Source organism: Nyctereutes procyonoides, unplaced genomic scaffold, assembly GCF_905146905.1.
Source record: "Nyctereutes procyonoides isolate TBG_1078 unplaced genomic scaffold, NYPRO_anot_genome, whole genome shotgun sequence".
NCBI classification, from domain to species: Eukaryota; Metazoa; Chordata; class Mammalia; order Carnivora; family Canidae; genus Nyctereutes; species Nyctereutes procyonoides.
Genome location: NW_026575140.1, coordinates 17989334 through 18008813, shown reverse-complemented (window position 1 = coordinate 18008813; position 19480 = coordinate 17989334). Strand labels below are relative to the sequence as shown.

General features: G+C 42.7%; 1 protein-coding gene across 1 annotated transcript in view; it reads left to right on the top strand.

The window, feature by feature from the left end:
* Positions 1 to 731: 731 nt before the first annotated feature.
* CDYL2 (chromodomain Y like 2) overlaps positions 732 to 19480 on the top strand; it is a 161626-nt gene continuing 142877 nt past the window's right edge. Inside the window, exon 1 of the mRNA XM_055306451.1 lies at positions 732 to 936. Within this exon, the coding sequence (XP_055162426.1) occupies positions 913 to 936 (24 nt within the window). The 5' untranslated portion in view covers positions 732 to 912. The remainder of the gene's footprint in view (positions 937 to 19480) is intronic.

Below are 19480 nucleotides of genomic sequence, written 5' to 3'. Positions count from 1 at the left end.
GTTGGGGCCTCCGTATGGGCCAGGTCATTCCTCCTCCCTGGGGCCTCCACGTCTATACCAACCAGACTGGAGGGAGAGGGAGGGGCTGCGCAGCCCCCCGAGGGGCCCGGTCTCCTAGCACACCATCGCCCACTCCCTCTCTGGGCTGCGCAGGGGTGGGGGGAGGGGGGTGGACGAGGTGAGGTCCCCCGGCCGGCCGAGCCCAGCCGGGGCCCCTTCCCTGCGACCTGACTCCGCAGCTCTCTACCTGCCTCCCCGGCCGCCCCTTCGCAGCCCGGGGCCGGGTGCGCCCGGAGGGCACCTGGCCCGCCACCCCCGCGGGGCCCCGCCGCCGCCTCCGGAGCCGGCCCGGGGCGGCGGGGCGGGCCCGGGCGCTCCGCGACTCCGGGACGGGTCCCCCGGGGCGCGGCCGGGCAGGCGCCCCCGCCCCCCCTCCCCGGGGGCCGGGCCGGGCTCCCGGGGGGCGGGGACTCGCCCAGTGGCAGCAGCGTCCGGGCCGGCGGCGGGCGCGGGGCGGCTTCCTGCAGGCGGCGCCGGGGCGAGCCGTTGCCCGCTGCAGCCACCGCCGCCGGGTCGCCGGGTCGCGGGGGCCGCGGCGCTCGGGCCGCGTCGGTGCCTCCCGGGCGCGCTGCGCGGCCGTCGCTGCTGCCCGCGCTCGTGCCGCCGCCGCCGCCGCCGCCGCCGCCGCCGCCGCCGCCGCTGCCGGTTACGCCAGCCCCGCCGCCGCCCGCTCTGATTCTGCGCATAGGCAGCCCCCAAGCCTGTCATTCTGCAAAAACACAGTTTACTCAACACACCACACACTCACACACACGCGCGCACACACGCGCACACTGGCCCCCTCGCGCACACGCACGGAGGGCGCGAGCGAGCAGACGCGCACACCCGGCGAGCCAAGTTCCGCAGCCTGGCATGGCTTCTGGGGACCTTTACGAGGTACGGGGACGCGGGGGCGCGGCCGGCCCGGCCCGCGGGCGGCGGGCGGCGGCGGCGGCGGCGGCGGCGGCGGCGGCGGCGGCGGCGGGCGGCGGGGACCGGGCCGGGGCCGCGGCCGGGCGCGAGCCGGAGTTGCCGAGCCCGCGGCGGCGGCGGCGGCGGCGGCGGCGGCCGGAGGGCGGCGGGGGCCGGGCGCGCCTCCCGCCCGCCGCCCGCCGCCCGCCGCCCGCCCTCCCGCGGCGCCCGCGCCCGCTCCCTCTTTCTCTTTCTCTCGCACACACACTCTCTTACTCCATCTACTTTGCGGCCTTGGAGGGGAAGGAGGAAGCCGGGCGGAGCCGGGGCGGGGGAGGTAGCGGTCCCGGGGAGGTGTTTCTCGCCCGACGAGCCGCCTCGAGTGCAGAAAGTACAGGTAAAAGTCGGCGCCGGACGTGCCGGGAATGCGGGGGGCCGCGCGGCGGCCGGCGGGGTGCGGGGCGGGGGTGCGCGGCCCGGGCTGGGCCGGGGGCGCGGGAGGGGAGGGGAGGGGAGGGGAGCGGAGGGGAGCGGAGGGGAGGGGGGCGGGCGTGGGAGCGCAGCCCAGCCCCGGCGCGGCGCGGGGAGACGGCGAGGGGGGCGACTGGCTGGGGGCTCGGGGGACACCCGCCTGACCGCCCTCCGGGGCCACCGGCCGCCGCCCCCCGCCCCCCACCTGCTGCCCCCTCCGGCGGCTCGGAAGCCCTCCGGGCCCGGCGTGGGGGCGGTCCTTGCGGGTGCCGTGCTCGCCGGGGGCGAGAGGGGGCGCTGCCGAGGGCCCCGTGTGCGAGGGAGGAGGACATGGAAGTCGGAGGTGGGTGGGAACGTGTTGCTGGAGGACCTGGAATGGGAGCCCTGCTTCCGACACGCGGCATCACCCTCCGTGGCCACCTGCCTCCAGGTCCACCCAGTTCCGCCCAGGTGGTGGCCAGCCTCGGAGACTTTGAAAGCGTCTTAAAAGTGGTCAAGGAAGTCCTTAGTCTGGCATCCGTGAGACAATGGAGGAGTGAATAGCCGTGGCCTCCAGGAGCTGGGTTCTAGCTGGCTCCGGGCACAACCGCTCCAGCTTCCGGGGTTCCTGGCAGGTGGGCACAAGGAGAAGCAAGCCCCGCGCCCCGGGGGGGGGGGCGCCTCCGGGACGGTGTTGGCCCTAGGATGGGAGTCAGAGTCAGGAAGCCAAGACCCCAGAAGGCCCCGCTGATCCTCCAGGAAGCCGGCATCACGCTCAGCCTGGACCTGCACTCCTCAAGTAAATAAGCCCGCGAACCCAGCCCTGCTTGCTAAGGCTCCTGACTACGTTGAGATGAGCACCCCAAAAGGGTGGAGTTAACCGAACGGGTAAGAAACTGCAGGGGTGATTCACCTACATAAGGTTTTTCCTGTGGGCCCTCTGGGCGGCTGACAATCTTTTCAGATGGTAGATTTGCAGGCTGTAGTGAGAGAAGAAGAATGGAGAACAGGCAAGTTACCTTGGCTTCCTGTGTCACCGGAGTCTCTCGGATGATGCTGGGCTTGAGGAGGCCTGATTATGGGCCTCTGCTAACCAGTGGGCCCAGGTGGGACACACCGGTGATCCTAGCACTCCTTGAAAGAATGCGGCAAGTTGACCTCTTCTCAACCCCACCGCCTTCCTCATCCTTATGCTAATAAGGAAGGTGAAGTTGGGCGGAAATCTGGTGAAGAACTTTGGCAGATCATGGCCAGTGTGCCACGCAAGCTCTTTGGTCTGTTTCAAGATGGCGGAGCAATGTCTGAAACCAAAAGTTGAAGCTCAGTAAAATGGGAAGTCTGATTGAGCTTTTCCAAGTATAACTAGCACTATTAGGACATTGGTCAAGAGTAGATACTGTTCAGCGGCAAAGCTCCTCTCCTGAGAAGTGTGGATTTTTCTGCCCATTGATTACTGAGTCAACCTAGAGCTGCTCACATTGCCTGGGTGCATTGTGAAGGCATTAAGAGGCCCTATCAGGAGCCGTCAGTATTTCTCCATTTAAAGTTCGGAACTTATGAACCTTCTGGGGATCATTTCTTGTTTAATGTGTACCTGAGACTACCCACCTTAACATTGGTAATCATAATCTCTTTAGGGGAATTTTCACACTGGCCTTGGAACTCTCTTAGTGCCTCAAGAGTTCTTACTGGAGTTTGATAACAGGACAATAATAATAATTAATTCTGTGATAGTAGGCAGTTGTAGGAGGTGTAAGCTACTTTGCCCGTTGCTGATTATTTGCATCATCATTAGTAAAAGGGCTAAATTGCATTATGTGACTATAACCAATGTTAACATTTTTATGGACTGTGTCTACATTATATAACATACTGAAGAATTTAATTTGTTGTACGAATTTAGCTTTAAAAACCACTAAGTGTTGAGAACTGTACATCAGCATATATATTTCTAACTGTAAAGTTGTTTGTATAAAATCATAGGGTATTGATTTAAGGACAGATCTTGGAATATCTAGTACATTGACCTTGAAGGAAAAAAAAAAGAAGAAAATCATCTTATTCTCAATTATGGTATTACATTAATTAAATATTATATGCAAGTATGTAGAAGATGGCTTCCTATCACCTCCAACCAATAAACTGTGCCTTGAGTGGGCTAAGAACGATTATATCTATAATTGATATACTTTACCTGTGTGTCTACTGACATTATCCTTGACCCGCTATAGTGAAGATATGATTTGGATTATAGAGATTCTTCATATTCTCTCCAGTGCTTCAGATAATTAAATTGTAAAGAGTAAACTTTCCTCAGCATTTTTTTTTTTAAGGAATAGGTACTGCTTTAAAAAATACCAGAAAATAAAAGCTTTATGCAATGGCACTCTTCAATCATAATGGAGAAATACAGAATCAAGCTCCCTTTCCAAAGTTTTGGATCTTGACAGGTGGTTCTGCTTTGTCTGCCCTATAGAAGAGTTGTTTTCGTCATCTTCTGGTGTATTAACAGTCATCACCTAGGGAAAGGTGATCTTAAATATTGGCTGATCCTCTTAGAGCCAGGTATCTGGATACAAAATGAAATTCTTATCCAGATGCTCTGGTCTACATTCTGTTAAACATAAGAGTCATAAAGTGGCTGTGAGTGGGTCTGGGCTATCTATGTATTTTGCTTTGCCTCCATGGTAGATAAGAAAAATGGATTTGAGTACCTTTAGATGGTACAGGTGATCTCTAGTTTGTCCTTGTCCCAGGGCTCCCTATTACCGTATACCCATTCTTACATTTACTTATATGGCTCCAGCAAGCATTAGAATTTGTAACCCCAAGAATATAGTGGATCATTCATTAAGATGTTTGGGTATCAGGAAGACATAATCAGAGAATAAGGAGCCCAGTTCTCTTATTTTGCCTCTCTCCTGTCCCTAGCTCCTTGCACATTCAGATACTTGTTGACAGAATCAGTGAACAGAAGACTAAATTAAGTGTATAAAAAGAACCTTGGCTGACCTTTATTATCCTTGTATTGAGTGTTACCTTCTGTTCTCTTTTCCTCCCCAGCTTGTGATCTCTCGGTGGTGGTAACACCATGTGTATGGGTGGCTGTCAGTTCCCTCTGGAAGGAAGTGTGGCCGAGTTCCTTTCCAGAGAGCCAGACTATTACTCGTTAGAAGGATTGAATGCAACTAAGCTTTAACCATGTGGCCTTCCATGTGGCTGTTGGGTGGTATTTTACACCCCCCTTTCTTGTGATAGCTGACAATTGTGGAGGAGGTCTCTCTCTACTTCCCTGGTGAAATTGTTCAAGGAGAATGCTCTATATCTGTAGACAAAGTCAGTAGTAGCCAAGATGGACTTGACAGTGATAGTTCTCTGTGTGTTTGTCAACAGGTCAACAGTTTATTTATACATCCCAGAGTTCTTCTTAAAAGGATGAAATGTGCCATATGTCTTCTTTGGGGGGGGGGCAGGGGATGGAAAATGCATGTGTCCATCCATATCTAATGTAAATGTGTGTGTAATTGTATGTTTGTGTGTGTGTGCATGAAAATATTGCCTTCATTTCATTCCCAGGAAGATAAATGACAATAATAATAGGATAATTTTAGTTTTGTTGAAAGCAATTTACTTTCGTTGAAAATCGACTCTGCTACAGTAATGAACACAGGCATTTCTGCCCTTGTATTCTGCAAAATCACATGCTAAGAATGTGGGAAACTGTGGGTTTATGGGAAGAGCGGGACTGAGGCAGACTGTTCAAAACTTACAGAATTTTGTAACCAGAAATAAGCATCTGGCTGGTCTTTGCCCTTAACTGGTCAGTCCTTGACGGCCTTCAGATTGGGCTCCTGCCTCCTCTCTGTAGATTGCAGGGGGCATTTGTTTCTAATAGGTACTGTTTTCATCGAAGTTCAGTCTGGCTCAGGGCATAGGCCTCTTCATTCATCTTTATTGGGAGAAATGTTTTCAGAGTGTCTTTGTCTGTAACTTGCAGCCTCACCAGGCAGGTTAACATAGTGGGAAGCATAGTGGTTCTTGAAGCCATGGTCTGCCACCACTCGTATTAAAGGAAGGCACTGGAGTGCATTTTCAGCTTTGTTCCAAGGTCTTCATGCGTCACTAAATCTTTCTTTGTGAGGGTGCTTTGCTGTGAGTGCTTCAGAATATTAACAATCTAGGAAAAATAATGTAAGAATCAACACAACCTACTTGTCACACTGATATCATTTCCCTATTTACCAGTCATACCTGAGATAATTCCTGTCAAATGCGTAGTAGCTGAATAGATGGTTAGTGATATAACTTCGTCTCTGTACCAGTGTTTGAAGAAACAGGTATCTTCAAAGAGGATATATTGGTTGAGTCGAATTGATTTCTTTGGAACATAGTAGGTAGGCACCCGGTGAATATTGAATGGAACTATGATTCTCCCATCTTTTGAAAGTTATTTTAAATTATCCCCTGTGGGTAGATATCAGCTTATTTTCAGGTAGACTTTTATGTCAAGTCATTCTTCGTTGCATAAGATCATGTCTTGAGGGACTTACACTGTCCTTGAAAGGAGTTTGTATAGCTCCTTGCAGCCTGACCAATTGCTAAGGAATGGTTCAGGCATGGTAATTACCAAAGATCTTAAGTATTAGACATACACGTTTAGGTTTCAAAGTTACAGGCCTTTCTGTGTCTCTTGGGTGGTGAAGAGAGGTTTAGGTGTGGCTGAATTCATAGCACCATCTTTGATTTGTTCATTGTATATTACTAGAACACCAGATATATGCCAGGCACTAGGGAATGATGAGATCATGTTTTCTGTAAATCCATGGTCTAGTGGAGATGTAGTTAAGAAAATAATGCAGTTTGCAGTACAATGTGTAAAAAGTGTTAATACGGGGGAAGATGGGGTTCTCTGGGAACACAAAGAGGTCAAGCTTTGGGGGAGTAGAAGGCTTCTTAGGAGAAGTGGTAGCCGCTGAGGAGAGTAAGGAAATGAGCTGTAGCCACCCTTTATCCCCTCAAATTGAAAGAAAGGCAGGAGTTGAGGAATTTTGGTTTGTTTTTTGTATTGATCTATTAGGTGGGTAGTGGAGCCAGTCATGGAGATAGGGAGGGCAGGAAGAAGCATTAATTGAAAGCAGTGGGTTGGTGGAGATGGCAGTGAGTTCAGCGTGTTTGTGGAATATCGAGGTATAGATACCCATAGCAGTAGTCATGCGAGTCTGAAGCTCAGAAGGAGCACCTGGCATGGGAGATTGGGAATCATTAGTGTATAGATCATAGTTAAAGCTAGAGGACAACATGTAAATGTGAGGAGGGTCCAGTGATGGAATACTGGAGAAAATGGACATTTAAAAGATGGAAAAAGAGAAAGAAGTGGTATCAGATTTACAAGGAATGGCAAGAGAGGTAGAAGGAAAAACAAGAGGCTTTGCTGTTATGGAAGGTAGTGGGAAACTGTATTTCAAGAAAGAAAGTATGGTCTACAATGTCCTTTGGATTTAATAGCCAGGCAGTCATTGGTAACCTTAGGGAGCATCTGTTCCACAGAGTGTGTTGGTGGGTAAAGGAGGGCCTCCACACAGTGTGATGATGAGAAAGGGACTGTGGAGGAATGTGGGTATAGAGATATCTTCTCTGGGCAACACTTTTAAGAATCTTGGGTGTGATTGTGTAGAGAGAGTGAATGTGATATCCAGGGGCGACGTGGGAGAATGGATCAGCCATCTCCATTTCCCTGGTTCTGCATGTGGCTCTGCTGCTTTGGATGACTTGGATAACAATTGTCATGTAGACAGTGGGTTATGGGACTTGGATTCATAGAAGATGGGATTTTTCCATAAACCCTATAAATTGTTCCCCTGCTGATAGTTGGGTCTGACAACTTCAGTAGTTTTAGCTGGAGAAAAAAAGTAGAACATATATAATGTAGTGATACAGAACCTTTCTAAAGATCTTGGTCAAGGAAAAGGTCTTGCTAACTTAAGGTCTTCAAGGAGAGATAGTTCTTCATTAAGGCGGCTTTGTCATATCAGCATTCTTCTGAGAGGAGACAGATGATGGACAGATCACTGTGGTGCTATAGGTAAATGGACACAATAATGTTTTTTTGTTTTTGTTTTTTTACGATAGTGTTTTTTATGTCAGCTTAGCTGGCTTTAGTCCCTAGTTAGTCTGTCAAACACTCATGTAGGTCTTGCTGTGAGGCTATTTTGTAGATGTGATTAAAGTCCCTAATCAGTTGAATTTAAGGGAGATTATTTTAAAGAATCTTGGTGGGCCTGATTCAACAGAGCTGAGGCTTACCTGAAGAAGAAAAAAATTCTAGCTGTGGATAGCAGAGTTGGGAAGAGTTCCAGCTTGCCCTCCCTCTTGGCCTGCCATGTGAACTTTGGACTTGCCTAGCCACCCCCCCACCCCCACCCCACCACCACCACATAAGCCAGTTCCTTGCAGTGTATCTCATAATGTATATATCTTAGTGGTTCTGCTTTCTTGACTGAATCCTGATTGATAAAGTTAGGTTTCCGGTCCACACTCTGCCACTTGCGGATGGTATGCTCCTCCTAGATGTGTCCTTTAGGTTTTTTGAACCTTGATAGCCTCTACTATATAGGGAGATCTCTTTTCTTTGAAATCTCTCCTTCTGATTGTGACTGTTACTTCTTTAAAGAAACCTTACTTATTAGGGAGTGTCATTATCTTGGTGGTTTGCATATGTGAAGAGCTTTGGGAACCCTGCCAGGCCTTGGTTTCTGGCACACTGGGGCTATTCCTGAGCATGGCACACAGTACCATACCAGGAATTCCCCTACCAAGGGGCCACAACCCTATTCTCAGTTTCTTGATCAGGGAATTTTCTTGTCTGATTTTCATTTCCTTGTCTTCTGGTCTAGTGTTTTAAAAATTGTGTTTCAATGGGCCTTGCCAATAAGCCATGGAGCTTCTACAAATTTTGGATTTGAATTTTATTTAAAAATAGTTCTTTGTTTAATCATCCACCTATCAAATATTTATTATATGTCAACTGTGTGCCTAGGACCATGCCAGGTACTGGAGCTGAAGCCACAAATGTCTTTTAAACCACTGTTAAGAATGTGATAGTTAAAGGCCTAACACCCACATATGGTTGGTTATATACCACACTTTTAACACATTCGAGTGTTCAGTACATTAAAAGGAACAGCCAGGTCAACTACTTTTTGTGAGTAGACCTCAGAATATAGCTTTTCCTGCCATCTCTGGACATATATTTGAGCTTCTGGTAAATGCACTGTTTTAGCAATGCTGTAAATCTGCAATGTTCTTAAGAAAATTTTGGGCCTGTTTATATCTCCTCACAATTATACAGGCAAATATGCTTTACAGCACAGGGCACCCTACTCAATTAAATACCACTCAAGGTTTAAATGGTGGTGGTTGGTGAATGTTCTAGACATGGTATAGTAATCATTGTGCGATAAAAACCGACCATCTAACACTTTGCCTCCTTATATTGTGTAAAAAGAGCGTTGGGGTTTATTGAGAGTTCTAGGTCATTCTGCCTTGACTTTTTAATTTGAGGGAAGGGATGTGAGTAGTTGTTATGTGTTAGAGGGTCAACCACAAAACAAACATTTCCTTTTGTTTCTTCTTTCAGACTTCAGGATCCGTTAGGAAGCAGAACACCCTGAGATTATAAGACAAGATCATAAAAACAAAGCAAACCAAACCTGATACCACTTACTACCGCTTTTCTTACCAAATCAAAGATTGTTCTATTTGCAAGTAAACCAAATGCAAAAATTAATCATGGAGGCTGTAAAGGAAGACAGCTAACAGCCTTGGACCTCACTGAAAAATTTTGTTATTAATCAAAACAGGCATTATTACTCTCATGAGTTAGCTCAGTGATACGGAAGTAGCAGAAGTTAAACGTACCAATGCCACCTACATTAAGAAATTATTGCGTATGTCTGATTTTATGTGTTACGTTTCCTGGAACCATTTTGATTGGGAAGAGGGTTCTATAGTGAGCTCCAGCATTTTTGGCAAGGCTCTAAACTCTACGAGGGCAGGACTATGCCTGTATTAGTCATAGTGGCATTCCCAACTCCTGGCACTTCACTGGGTACGTGGTAGCTTTTCAATAAATATGTGTTGAATGAATGATTGAAAATGTTTGAAACCCTTGCTCTTAGGCCACCTTGACTTTCTCTTGAGTGAGTTTCTGTGACTACTTCCTGTAGAGTTTTACTCTAAGATGATTCCTTCAGATCGCCCGTGACATTCAAGATTCCATTTTGCCTTCCACCAAATCTTGTATGGATTTATTAGGTAACGAAAGTCCCTTAAAGCAAATTGAAACATTCAAGGCATCATCCCTTCATGATGAGTGATGACTGGATTGAGAGTGGCCATTCTCTGAATCTGGCATGTGACAGAGCCCCTTCCACATCAGCACATGCAAACCTGTGGTTCACAGCTGGCCTCTGCCACTTGCTGCTCTGCTTCCTGGCTCTGCTCTTGCCTTGGCCTGGTTTGATATACACCATCCATTTTAGGTTGAGCTTCCTGGGAGTAGACTCAGAATTGGAGAATTCTATCTAGAGGGTTTACTAAAGAAGGTTCTCAGGCAATGTAAGGAAGTGAGGAAGGCAGGATTCTAATCCTTAGATGGAGAAGCTGACCTGCAGTGAGGTCACAACTCATGGAAGGCTCTAGATCTGGGATAGCTCTTCAGAAATGTCCTAAACTGGGCCCTCATATTCCTGCATCATCCAGTCACTCACTGCTGGTTGGCTGTCCCATGGTGGGTGGGGAGGGGCAGGGAGTGTATTTTTGGGCAGGGTAGTTCCCTGTGGCAGAGGGCAGTTCCCTTTGGGGACATGTCTGTGAACCTTCTGTGACAGAGATATACCTAGAACCTGAGGGGATAGCGACATAGACCCGGAAGAGAGGATCTGGGCCAGTGCATGTTATCCACCACGCCATCAATTCTTTCTTTCTTTCTTTCTTTTTTTTTTTTTTACACTATCACTCTTATCGTTCACTAATTGGTGAGTCCTACTCTGCGTCCTCCAGAATACACCTCTGTCACCTTGCTTGCATTTTAGGTTTTTGGTGCCTCACTGGAAGACATCATTTATCACTTGTCAGCTTCTTGGGGCAGCCTGGGTCTTGAGTGCTGATAGACTGGCCATGTGTTAGGATCGTGCTCGTGATTCTCTTGTTTTTCCATTTGGCATGCAGCACAGATTGCGTGCTTGGAAGTATTTCAGATGCCATCATTTCTGTTGGGTCTCCAATCTCTTATTCTTGAAACATTTTTCATGACTGATTCTCCCACTCCTGAGTTACCTCTGTGCCCTCATCTTCTGCTGCCTCTTTCTTAAACTTTGGAGATTCCTAACAGTTTTGACCCAAGGTTTTTTTTTTTTTTTGCTCTTTCATCATGTTGCAGGGTGTATGGATGATTTCCAAGTTTCTGACACTTGCCTGGGTTTTCCCTCTCAAGTCTAGAGCTTTCCATCTTACTCCACGTGGACTCTTTACACTCAAAATATCCAGAATTGAGCCTCAACTCTGGGTTCCTAGCCTCAGTAATACCTCTATCCAACAGTCCCTCAGCTAGAAAAATGCTCCCCGCCCCGTTCTGCCCAGACACTATGTAGGTTCCATTGGACCAGAATCCTGCGTATTTCCCAAATCCGACCTTTTCCATTCATATTCTCTCTCCCTACTTGAATGTAGGAGCCAACTCCCACAACTTGGGTCACTCCAGAACCTCTTAGCTGATACCTGTTTTAGTATAGGTAGTACAGTTTTTCTCCATACTGTACTCTTGAGGATCTTTCTAAAATACCAGTCTTGTCCTGTCTCTCCTGATGATATACCATTCGATAAGTGATGTATAAGCTCCTTGTGATGTGACCCCCGTCTTACCTCCTCTTGGTTCTCTGCTTACAGCTGTATTCTGTCTGAAGATGTACTCTCATTTTCTGGAATGTTCCATATGCTCTCCTTTATTTGTGCCTTTCTAAATGATTGGGATGCTCTCTGTTACCAACCCTGCCACCTTTGTGCTTGCTTAAATCCTACTCATCTTTTATGTCTCAATTTAGACGTTGCTCTTGGCGAACCTTCCCTCACTCATCAGGGGTTGTCCTTGGTCTCCTATTGAATCCTGTTCTTTCCTCATTATAGGACTCACTTCAATATGTTGTAATTTATCATCTTATTTTCTAAGTCTCTGACCAGGTTGGAAGTGTTGGGGGTGGGGCAGGGATTCTCTCTATCGTGTTTCAACTTTAGCACCCAACCCCCGGCAGGATGCAAAAAGCAATCTGTGTAATGAGGAATGAATATATTCAGATCTTTCATTTACATGAAAGTTGACATGGATCTTGACAGTCTGTTTTGTATGAAGTTTGAAGGACTGTCAGTCTTCCAGTTTTCCTAAGGGCATATAACTCAAGTCTGTTTTCTATGTCTTTTATTGATCAGTTGATCAGTGGACATTGGTTTCTTTCTTTTTTTTTTTTTTAAAGATTTTATTTGAGAGAGAGAGAGAACATGAGGGGAGGGGTAAAGGGAGAGAGGGAGGGAGAAGCAGACTCCCTGTTGAGCCTGATGAAGGGCTCAATCCTAGGATTCTGAGATCGTGACCTAAGCCAAAGGCAGATGCCCAATTGACTGAGCACCCCTGGACACTGGTTTCTTATAAGCAACACTCATGGAAGGCGTTGGGTGTTGCATTATCAGTAAAGCTAATGCAGTTGTGTAGTCAAGGGATTGCTGTGTCTTGGGGTTGGGTGGAGGTTTTAAAGTCATCTGCTTACTCTTTCACCAACATCTCTGAGAAGGGATCAAAAGCAAGGGCCTCTTTTACTCTGTTGAAGGAGACAAATGCTTGAAATGCTAAAACTGGCTATTTGCCTTCACTAAAATCTGAGTGTATCATACATGAGACAGACAGTATCTTGCCAGATTCTTCCGATGAGTTGCCTTGAAAATCTCTACATCATAATTGCTTTCTTATGCAATGATTAGTAAAGGAGGCCAGCAAGGCTTCACACAGCCTTGAAGTCTCATTTAATTCTCTTGTTCATGAAGAATGGGGTCAGGACCTGCCTCATCATCTGATACCAAAGGCCTTGACATTATGGGAAACGCTTGATGTCTAAACTTTTCCTGGAAACCCAAATTTATTTGTAAACTTTTACTGGTTAAAAGGTGAATGGGTAAGATTTGAACGTCTTAATGTTTACATGGCTGTATTTGTCTGTGTTGCTGCCTAAAACCACATTCACTTTGAAGAATATGGTACATAGGGAGACCTGTGAAACAGACTTTGGTAAGGGTCTCGTAGTTAATAGGAAGAGGAAGGGAACTACTCAGTGGCTGCCTTTGGGATGCAAACACATATGGACCCTCTTCACATGATAGAGCTAATTTTCTCTCTGAATTGAAATGTATTTTGGTACTACATAGAAAGTTACATAGATTGTTCTCTTAACCTTGGTTATCACACATGGAAGAGATGGGAAAGTTTTTGATACCATGAGGCATTATTACCCCCGACCCTCCCACTCCTGTGTGGCCATGTCTGTGGTATTATGGTGTTTCCAGAAAGCTGGTGCAAATAACATAAAAAAATTGGTATGTCCTTAGAAGAAAACTAATCTTGGATCCTGGCTGATGCATGAAAAGGTCATTGAAGTGTACCTTCCTATGATGTTCATATAAAATAATCTTAATAGTAAAAACAGTAATAATTGCATTCAAAGAGTGTTAACTATATGTTAGACTCTGTCTAAATTCTTCCCATTAGTACTTCTTATGGGATGGGTACTAGTTTTATTATCCCAATTAACAATTCAGAAACTGAGACTCACAGCTACCAGATGATAGAACGAACATTTAAATGGGGTCATCTGGGGGACTACTACTTATCTCTTGTTAAATTATAAAATGCCCACGTTTTCCCTTCCAAATTCTCTCCTTTTGTTAGTAGGTGGTACTGCCGCCCTAGCACTGTCAGGTAACCCATGCTTTGCACAGAATCCCAGACATGGGTAAGTGAGGGTTGCGTTGAGAACAATGAAAGGAATGAGAAAATATTTCCACTTGTAGGGGTTCCATGTTGGTGTGGGTAAATCATGCCATACTCAAATGTAGATCGATCAACTGACCTTGAAAAAAACCCACTTTGGGATTTTTTTTTTTTTATCAAGAATTCATGGGAAGTTCTTTAGTTAGAGGTTTGTAAAACAAGAAACTCTGTGTTTCTTTTCTGCGTGCAATTCTTATTTTTCAGGATTAAAAAAGTTGTCATTTCATACTTCAACAGCCTTCCGTAGGAGATTTTCAGGTCTTCAGATTATAATAAATTTGGATCTTGAAGTTTGAAATCAGCTATAGTAGTAGGTGCTCAGTCTTCTCAGCTATCTTAACTCAGTTCCTTCTCCAAATTTTATGTTTTCTTAATCCATTAAAAAAATAAGATAATAAAGCAAATACATACCATCAAAAAGTTTTAAAAAATAGAAAAAGCAGAAAAGAAAAAATAGTTCATAATTCTTTTTTTAGCAATCTACTGTTAACATAGATATATATATCCTTTTGATCTTTTTCTACTTACATAAGAAATATCCAAGTTCCTTATCATATATTCAACATATATGATAACCAATACAAAATTATGGCCATACTATACAAAGCATTATGAACACTTTTAAACAATATGAGCATTTCTTTTATTAAGTAGTATCCTATGGCATAAGTCAATATGCTATACAATGTTAGCGATCACCTTGTAGTCTATTAGATTCTATACATAGCTTGTTTTTAAATTTTCAGTATTTTAAGACAAAAATCTTTGGATATGTTGCCGATACTTCCTTATGATAAATTTCTAGATAGGGAAGTTCAGCGAGTAAGCCTTTTATAAGACTTCTGCTAATACTGCCAGTTGCTCTCCAGAAGGGACACACTTGCCATCCAGAAAAGATGTTTCTAGCAGTAACTGGCATGTTATTTTACTGCGCTCTTAGCATTACTGGTGTTAATTGTTTGAAAAAATGCAATTTGAGAGGTGTTTTTAATTTCTTATTGATGAAGATTTTTTTAAATTATTAATTTAATCATTGTCTATAATATACATTAACAAAAATAATTTTTTGCATTCTGGTTAGTTGTTGTTTTGCATGTTGTGATTTTTTTCTTATAAGAAGAGTAACTTAAACGTTCATACTAGGTTAAATATGTATGTATTTAAGATTCCTTCTTGTCTATACTTCTAACTTCCCTCCTTTCTTCTTCCTTTCCTTTCTTGAAGTAGGGAGAAGGTCTTTCTTGTGCTGAGGTGTATAACCATTGATCTGTAGTCTTTTCAGTTTCTTTTATGGCATAGTTTTTGTATACTTAATATAACTGTACATTATTTTTCTTTGTGGTGTGAAGTAGGGATACAGTCATTGCCATGGCTACACTGTTGTTTTGACACTATCAAACAATTTATTGTTCCCCTCTGATTTGAAATGCCAGGTTTATCTTTGATGAAATTATTATGGATAGTAAGTAAAATGAATTGATTTATGGGCATTCTCTTCATACAGTTTTAGTTATTGTGCTTTTAGAAAATATTTTATTGTTTGGTAATTTGAGTCCACTTTTATAATTCTTTTTTCAAAATATTTTTGAGGGATCCCTGGGTGGCGCAGCGGTTTGGCGCCTGCCTTTGGCCCAGGGCGCGGTCCTGGAGACCCGGGATCGAATCCCACATCGGGCTCCCAGTGCATGGAGCCTGCTTCTCCCTCTGCCTATGTCTCTGCCTCTCTCTCTCTCTCTCTCTCTATCATAAATAAATAAAAAATAAAATAAAAAAAAAAGAATGTTCAAAATATTTTTGATGACTTGAGTTGATAAAGTTCCCAAATAAAATCCAGATGAGATTCTTCTTTTAATTACACTAGATTTACAGATCATTTGGGAGAGAGTTGACATCTTTGTGAGTTTGAGTCTTCTCATTCAAGAACCTATTTCTCTTCATTTATTAAACCTCTTTTTTTTTAAAAAAATTATTTATTCATGAGAGACAGAGAGGAGAGAGAGAGAGAGAGAGAGAGGCAGAAAGACAGGCAGAGGGTGAAGCAAGCTCCATGCAGGGAGCCTGACATGGGACTCAGTCCTGGGTCTCCAGGATCATGCCCTGGGCTGAAGGCAGCACTAAACTGCTGAGCCACCCGGGCTGCCCTAAACCTCTTTTTTAAGCAAAACGTTCCAGTTTTCTTGATACAGATCCCAAGTTTATTATTAGGTAGTTTAAATTATAATTTTGTGAATAGGGTTTTATATATAATTTATTATTGTTGATATATGAGAAGAGTAATTTTTTAGGATATTTGTTTTTAACTATTCACCTCTGAATTGTCGATCTAATATATTCCAGTTCTTTCTGGAATTCTGGTCACATCATCTGCAAATTATCTTACCTGTTCTTTTTCTTTTTCAGATTTTATTCATTTGTCAGAGAGAGCAATCACTAGCGGTGGCAGGGAGGGGGGATGGGAGGAGAGAGAGAGAGAGAGAGAGAGAGAGAGAGAGAAGCGGACTCACTGCTGAGCAGAGAGCCTGGTGCTGGGCTCAATTCCAGGACCCCAAGATCATGACCTGAGCTAAATGAAGGCAGAGGCTTATCCTGCTGAGCCACCCAGGTGCTCCTCTTACCTGTTCTTGCTATTAGTCAGACACTTTATGTATTTTTTTACTTTGTTAGCCAGAATTATCTGGAAGCACTATATAATGGTGCGATAGTTAGGATTTGTGTCTTGTTTCTTGCTTCTGATTTAATAGAACTGCCCTTCGTTTCACCATTAATTAAGGCAGTGCCTGTCGATAGAAGGTAGATAGTATGTTTGCTGTTAATTAAAGTTTCTATACCTCGTTTACTGTTTTCTTTTTAACAAAGAATAAGTGCTATACTTTATTAGGTACTTTTTTCATGCTTGCTGAGGTGATGATATAATCTTTCTCCTTATAAACTTGCTGTAATTTAATAACTATAATTTACTAAGGCTAACTTTCCATCTTTTGAAAGAAACACACTCGATGCCAAAGCATTTTTAAATTTTAGTATTTTGTGAAGTTTGGCCAGCTACTATGTGTGTTTAGAATTTTAGTATTGCTGTTCAGCAGTGTGATTGGTCCTTGATTTCTTTTTGTGTGTGTACCAATTTAGTCAAATTTTAATATCAGAATAATGCTGATTTCATGCAAGTAATTGATTGGCCTTTTATTTTTTCCTCTGTTTTCAGGAATAGTTTATAAAACATGCCAATTAAGCTTTCTCTTGAGTGTTTTTTGAAAGAAACAAGTTGGTTATGATATTTTTTGTGTCTGGACTATTTTTTGGAGACACTTTTTGATAGCATTTTCCACTTTTGATTTTTTTCCTTGAGTAATTTTTGATAATTTATATTTAGTAGGAATACCATTCATTATTGTCGCCATTTTATTTGAAGAGGTGTAAATAGTTTTATATTTTCAAAATATCTCTTTCATATACTTGGTGATGCTCTTTTCTTCCTAAGGTTATAGATTCATGCTTTTCCACTTTTTTGTGTTTTTGAGGTTGCCAGCAGTTTGTCTCTTACATTGAATTTTTTTCCATAAAATCAACCCTTAATTAAGCTTTATTTCCCCATTTCACTATTTTCTGCTTTACATTAATTAGTTTCTGGTTTATCATTATTCATTCCTTCATCTGTTTACCTTTTCTACTTCTATTTATCAATATATAAACACATGTATTAAATACAATAATAAGATTTAATATACAAATATAAGATATGCAAAACAATGGAAATCACTTATTTAGTCTATTATGGATGGACATTTGGACTTAATTTGAATTTCTTATTTTATTTTCATGCTTTGCTATTAAAACAGTGTTGCTGTGAATATTTTTGGTAGTTGTCTTCTGGTACATCCACACCAGAGATTACCTATGGTAAATGCTTTGATGCAGAGTTCCTAAGTCCTGATATACTCAAATATTCAGTTTTACTAGGTTATACCAAATTATTTCCAAAATATTTAAGTTTTCCTTAGGCTTCATTTGTTCCTAATTTTCTAGATACTTGAGTTGAATATTTAACTTATTTTCACATTTGATATTTGAAAATAAGAAATGAAAACATTTATAGCTATGAATTTTTTCCAATAGTCCGGTATTAACTACAGAAGTCTTATTATGTCTTTTAATTGATATATTTTTTTTCTAAATACAGTATATTTTCAGTTGCTGTTTGCCCTTTTACCCAAGAGTTATTTAGGGGAGTTATAAGTTCCATATAATCAGATTAATATTATCTTTTTTATTCTTTTTTTGTTGTTTTTAACTTCAAGTTTTTATGCATTATAGTTGGAGGTTAAGATGTATATTTCACTTCTTTATGCAGTGTTACTGAATTTTTTTGACTTAATATGTGATCAATATTTTATTGATTGGAAAAATGTAGTTTTTGGAGAGCACAAAATTTGCTATCTATATTATACAAATAAGTATGTATTGATAATTAAGATATAGATGTAGTAAATAAAGCTGATTAATCATAGCAGGTAAATTGCTTAGATCCTCATTGAGTTTGTCATGAGATGCAGCTTGAACTCTCAAGGTCCCCTTGCAGATGTGTTGGGTAGGTTTCCATGTCAATACCTACGGGTAGCATTTATTGTGAATATTGGTATGTTTGAAAATACTTATGACATCATATTTTATATTTTCTGTTTATTATGCTTTTTTGTTTTCCTTTCCTGGGGATTATTTAGTGACATTTCTTTTTTCTTTTTTTTTAAGATTTATTTTTTATTTATTTTAGAGAGAGAGCACAAGCACAAGTGAGGGGAGGGGCAGAGGGAGAGGACCTCAAGCAAACTCCCATGCTGAGGGCAGAGCTGTTCCAGGGCTTGGTCTCAGGACCCTGAGGTCATGATTTGAGCCAAAATCAAGAGTTGGTTGCTTAACCCCACCTGGGTGCTCCATCTTTTTTTCTTTTAGTGTCCTGGTAGTAATATATATGCTTCTTACTTTTGTAGTGGTTGTCTTTAAATTCTTAACAAACATCTTTGAAACTACTTTTTCTAGTAGTGTCTAGGAATAAGCACTTATAGTCTACATCTTGAGTGTTGTAAGGGACTTAGCCACTCTTTGTTTTCTCTTTACTCGACCCCTTTCCTGTCTTTTGATTTAATTATTTTAATTTTATGTACAGATATTTGTTACTATTTTGCTATTATACTGTACCTACTTTTTTTAGCATTGCATCTTTCACGTTTCCTTAAGTATAATAGTAATTATCAACTATTTAGATTTAAATATAAATTTATTTATTTCCTCACTTATTACACATTATAGATTTCATAATTTTTTCCTTGGATTTGTGTTTCATGATGTTGGAGTATTTTCTCAGGTAGCTCTTTCAGATGGGAAGAATGCATGGAAAAGTCTTCTGAATCCTTGAACATGTCATAATTTTCTAATTCAGAAAAGTTTTCTATTTATTAGCTAAGTATTCCTGTTTTGATCACTTGATATAATTTCTAACAAATTTCTTAATGCTAACCCTCTGTATTTTAGAATAAGTTCTACTTAGTGGTGATGTTTTTTGTTTGTTTATTTGTCTACTATTCTGATAAATTCAGCCAGTTGTTGTGCTTCTTATCCTTCCAATTGAGGCCTCTGCCTGTATCTTATTAATTTTACCTTTATTTTTTGTTCTTTGTCCTTTGCACCTTCCTATTGACCCTGGTAGTATCTTGTTTCGTCTTTTTTAAAATTTTAATATTTAAAAGTCTTTTTTTTTATTTAAATTCAGTTTGCCAACATATAGTATAACACCCAGTGCTCATCCCATCAAGTGCCCTTCTCAGTGCCCGTCACCCAGTTACCTCCTCCTTCCACCCACCTCCCCTTCCACAACTTTTTGTTTGTTTCCCAGAGTTAGGAGTTTCTCATGGTTTGTCTCCATCTCTAATTTTTTTTTAAAATTTTTATTTATTTATGATAGTCACACACACACACACACACACACAGAGAGAG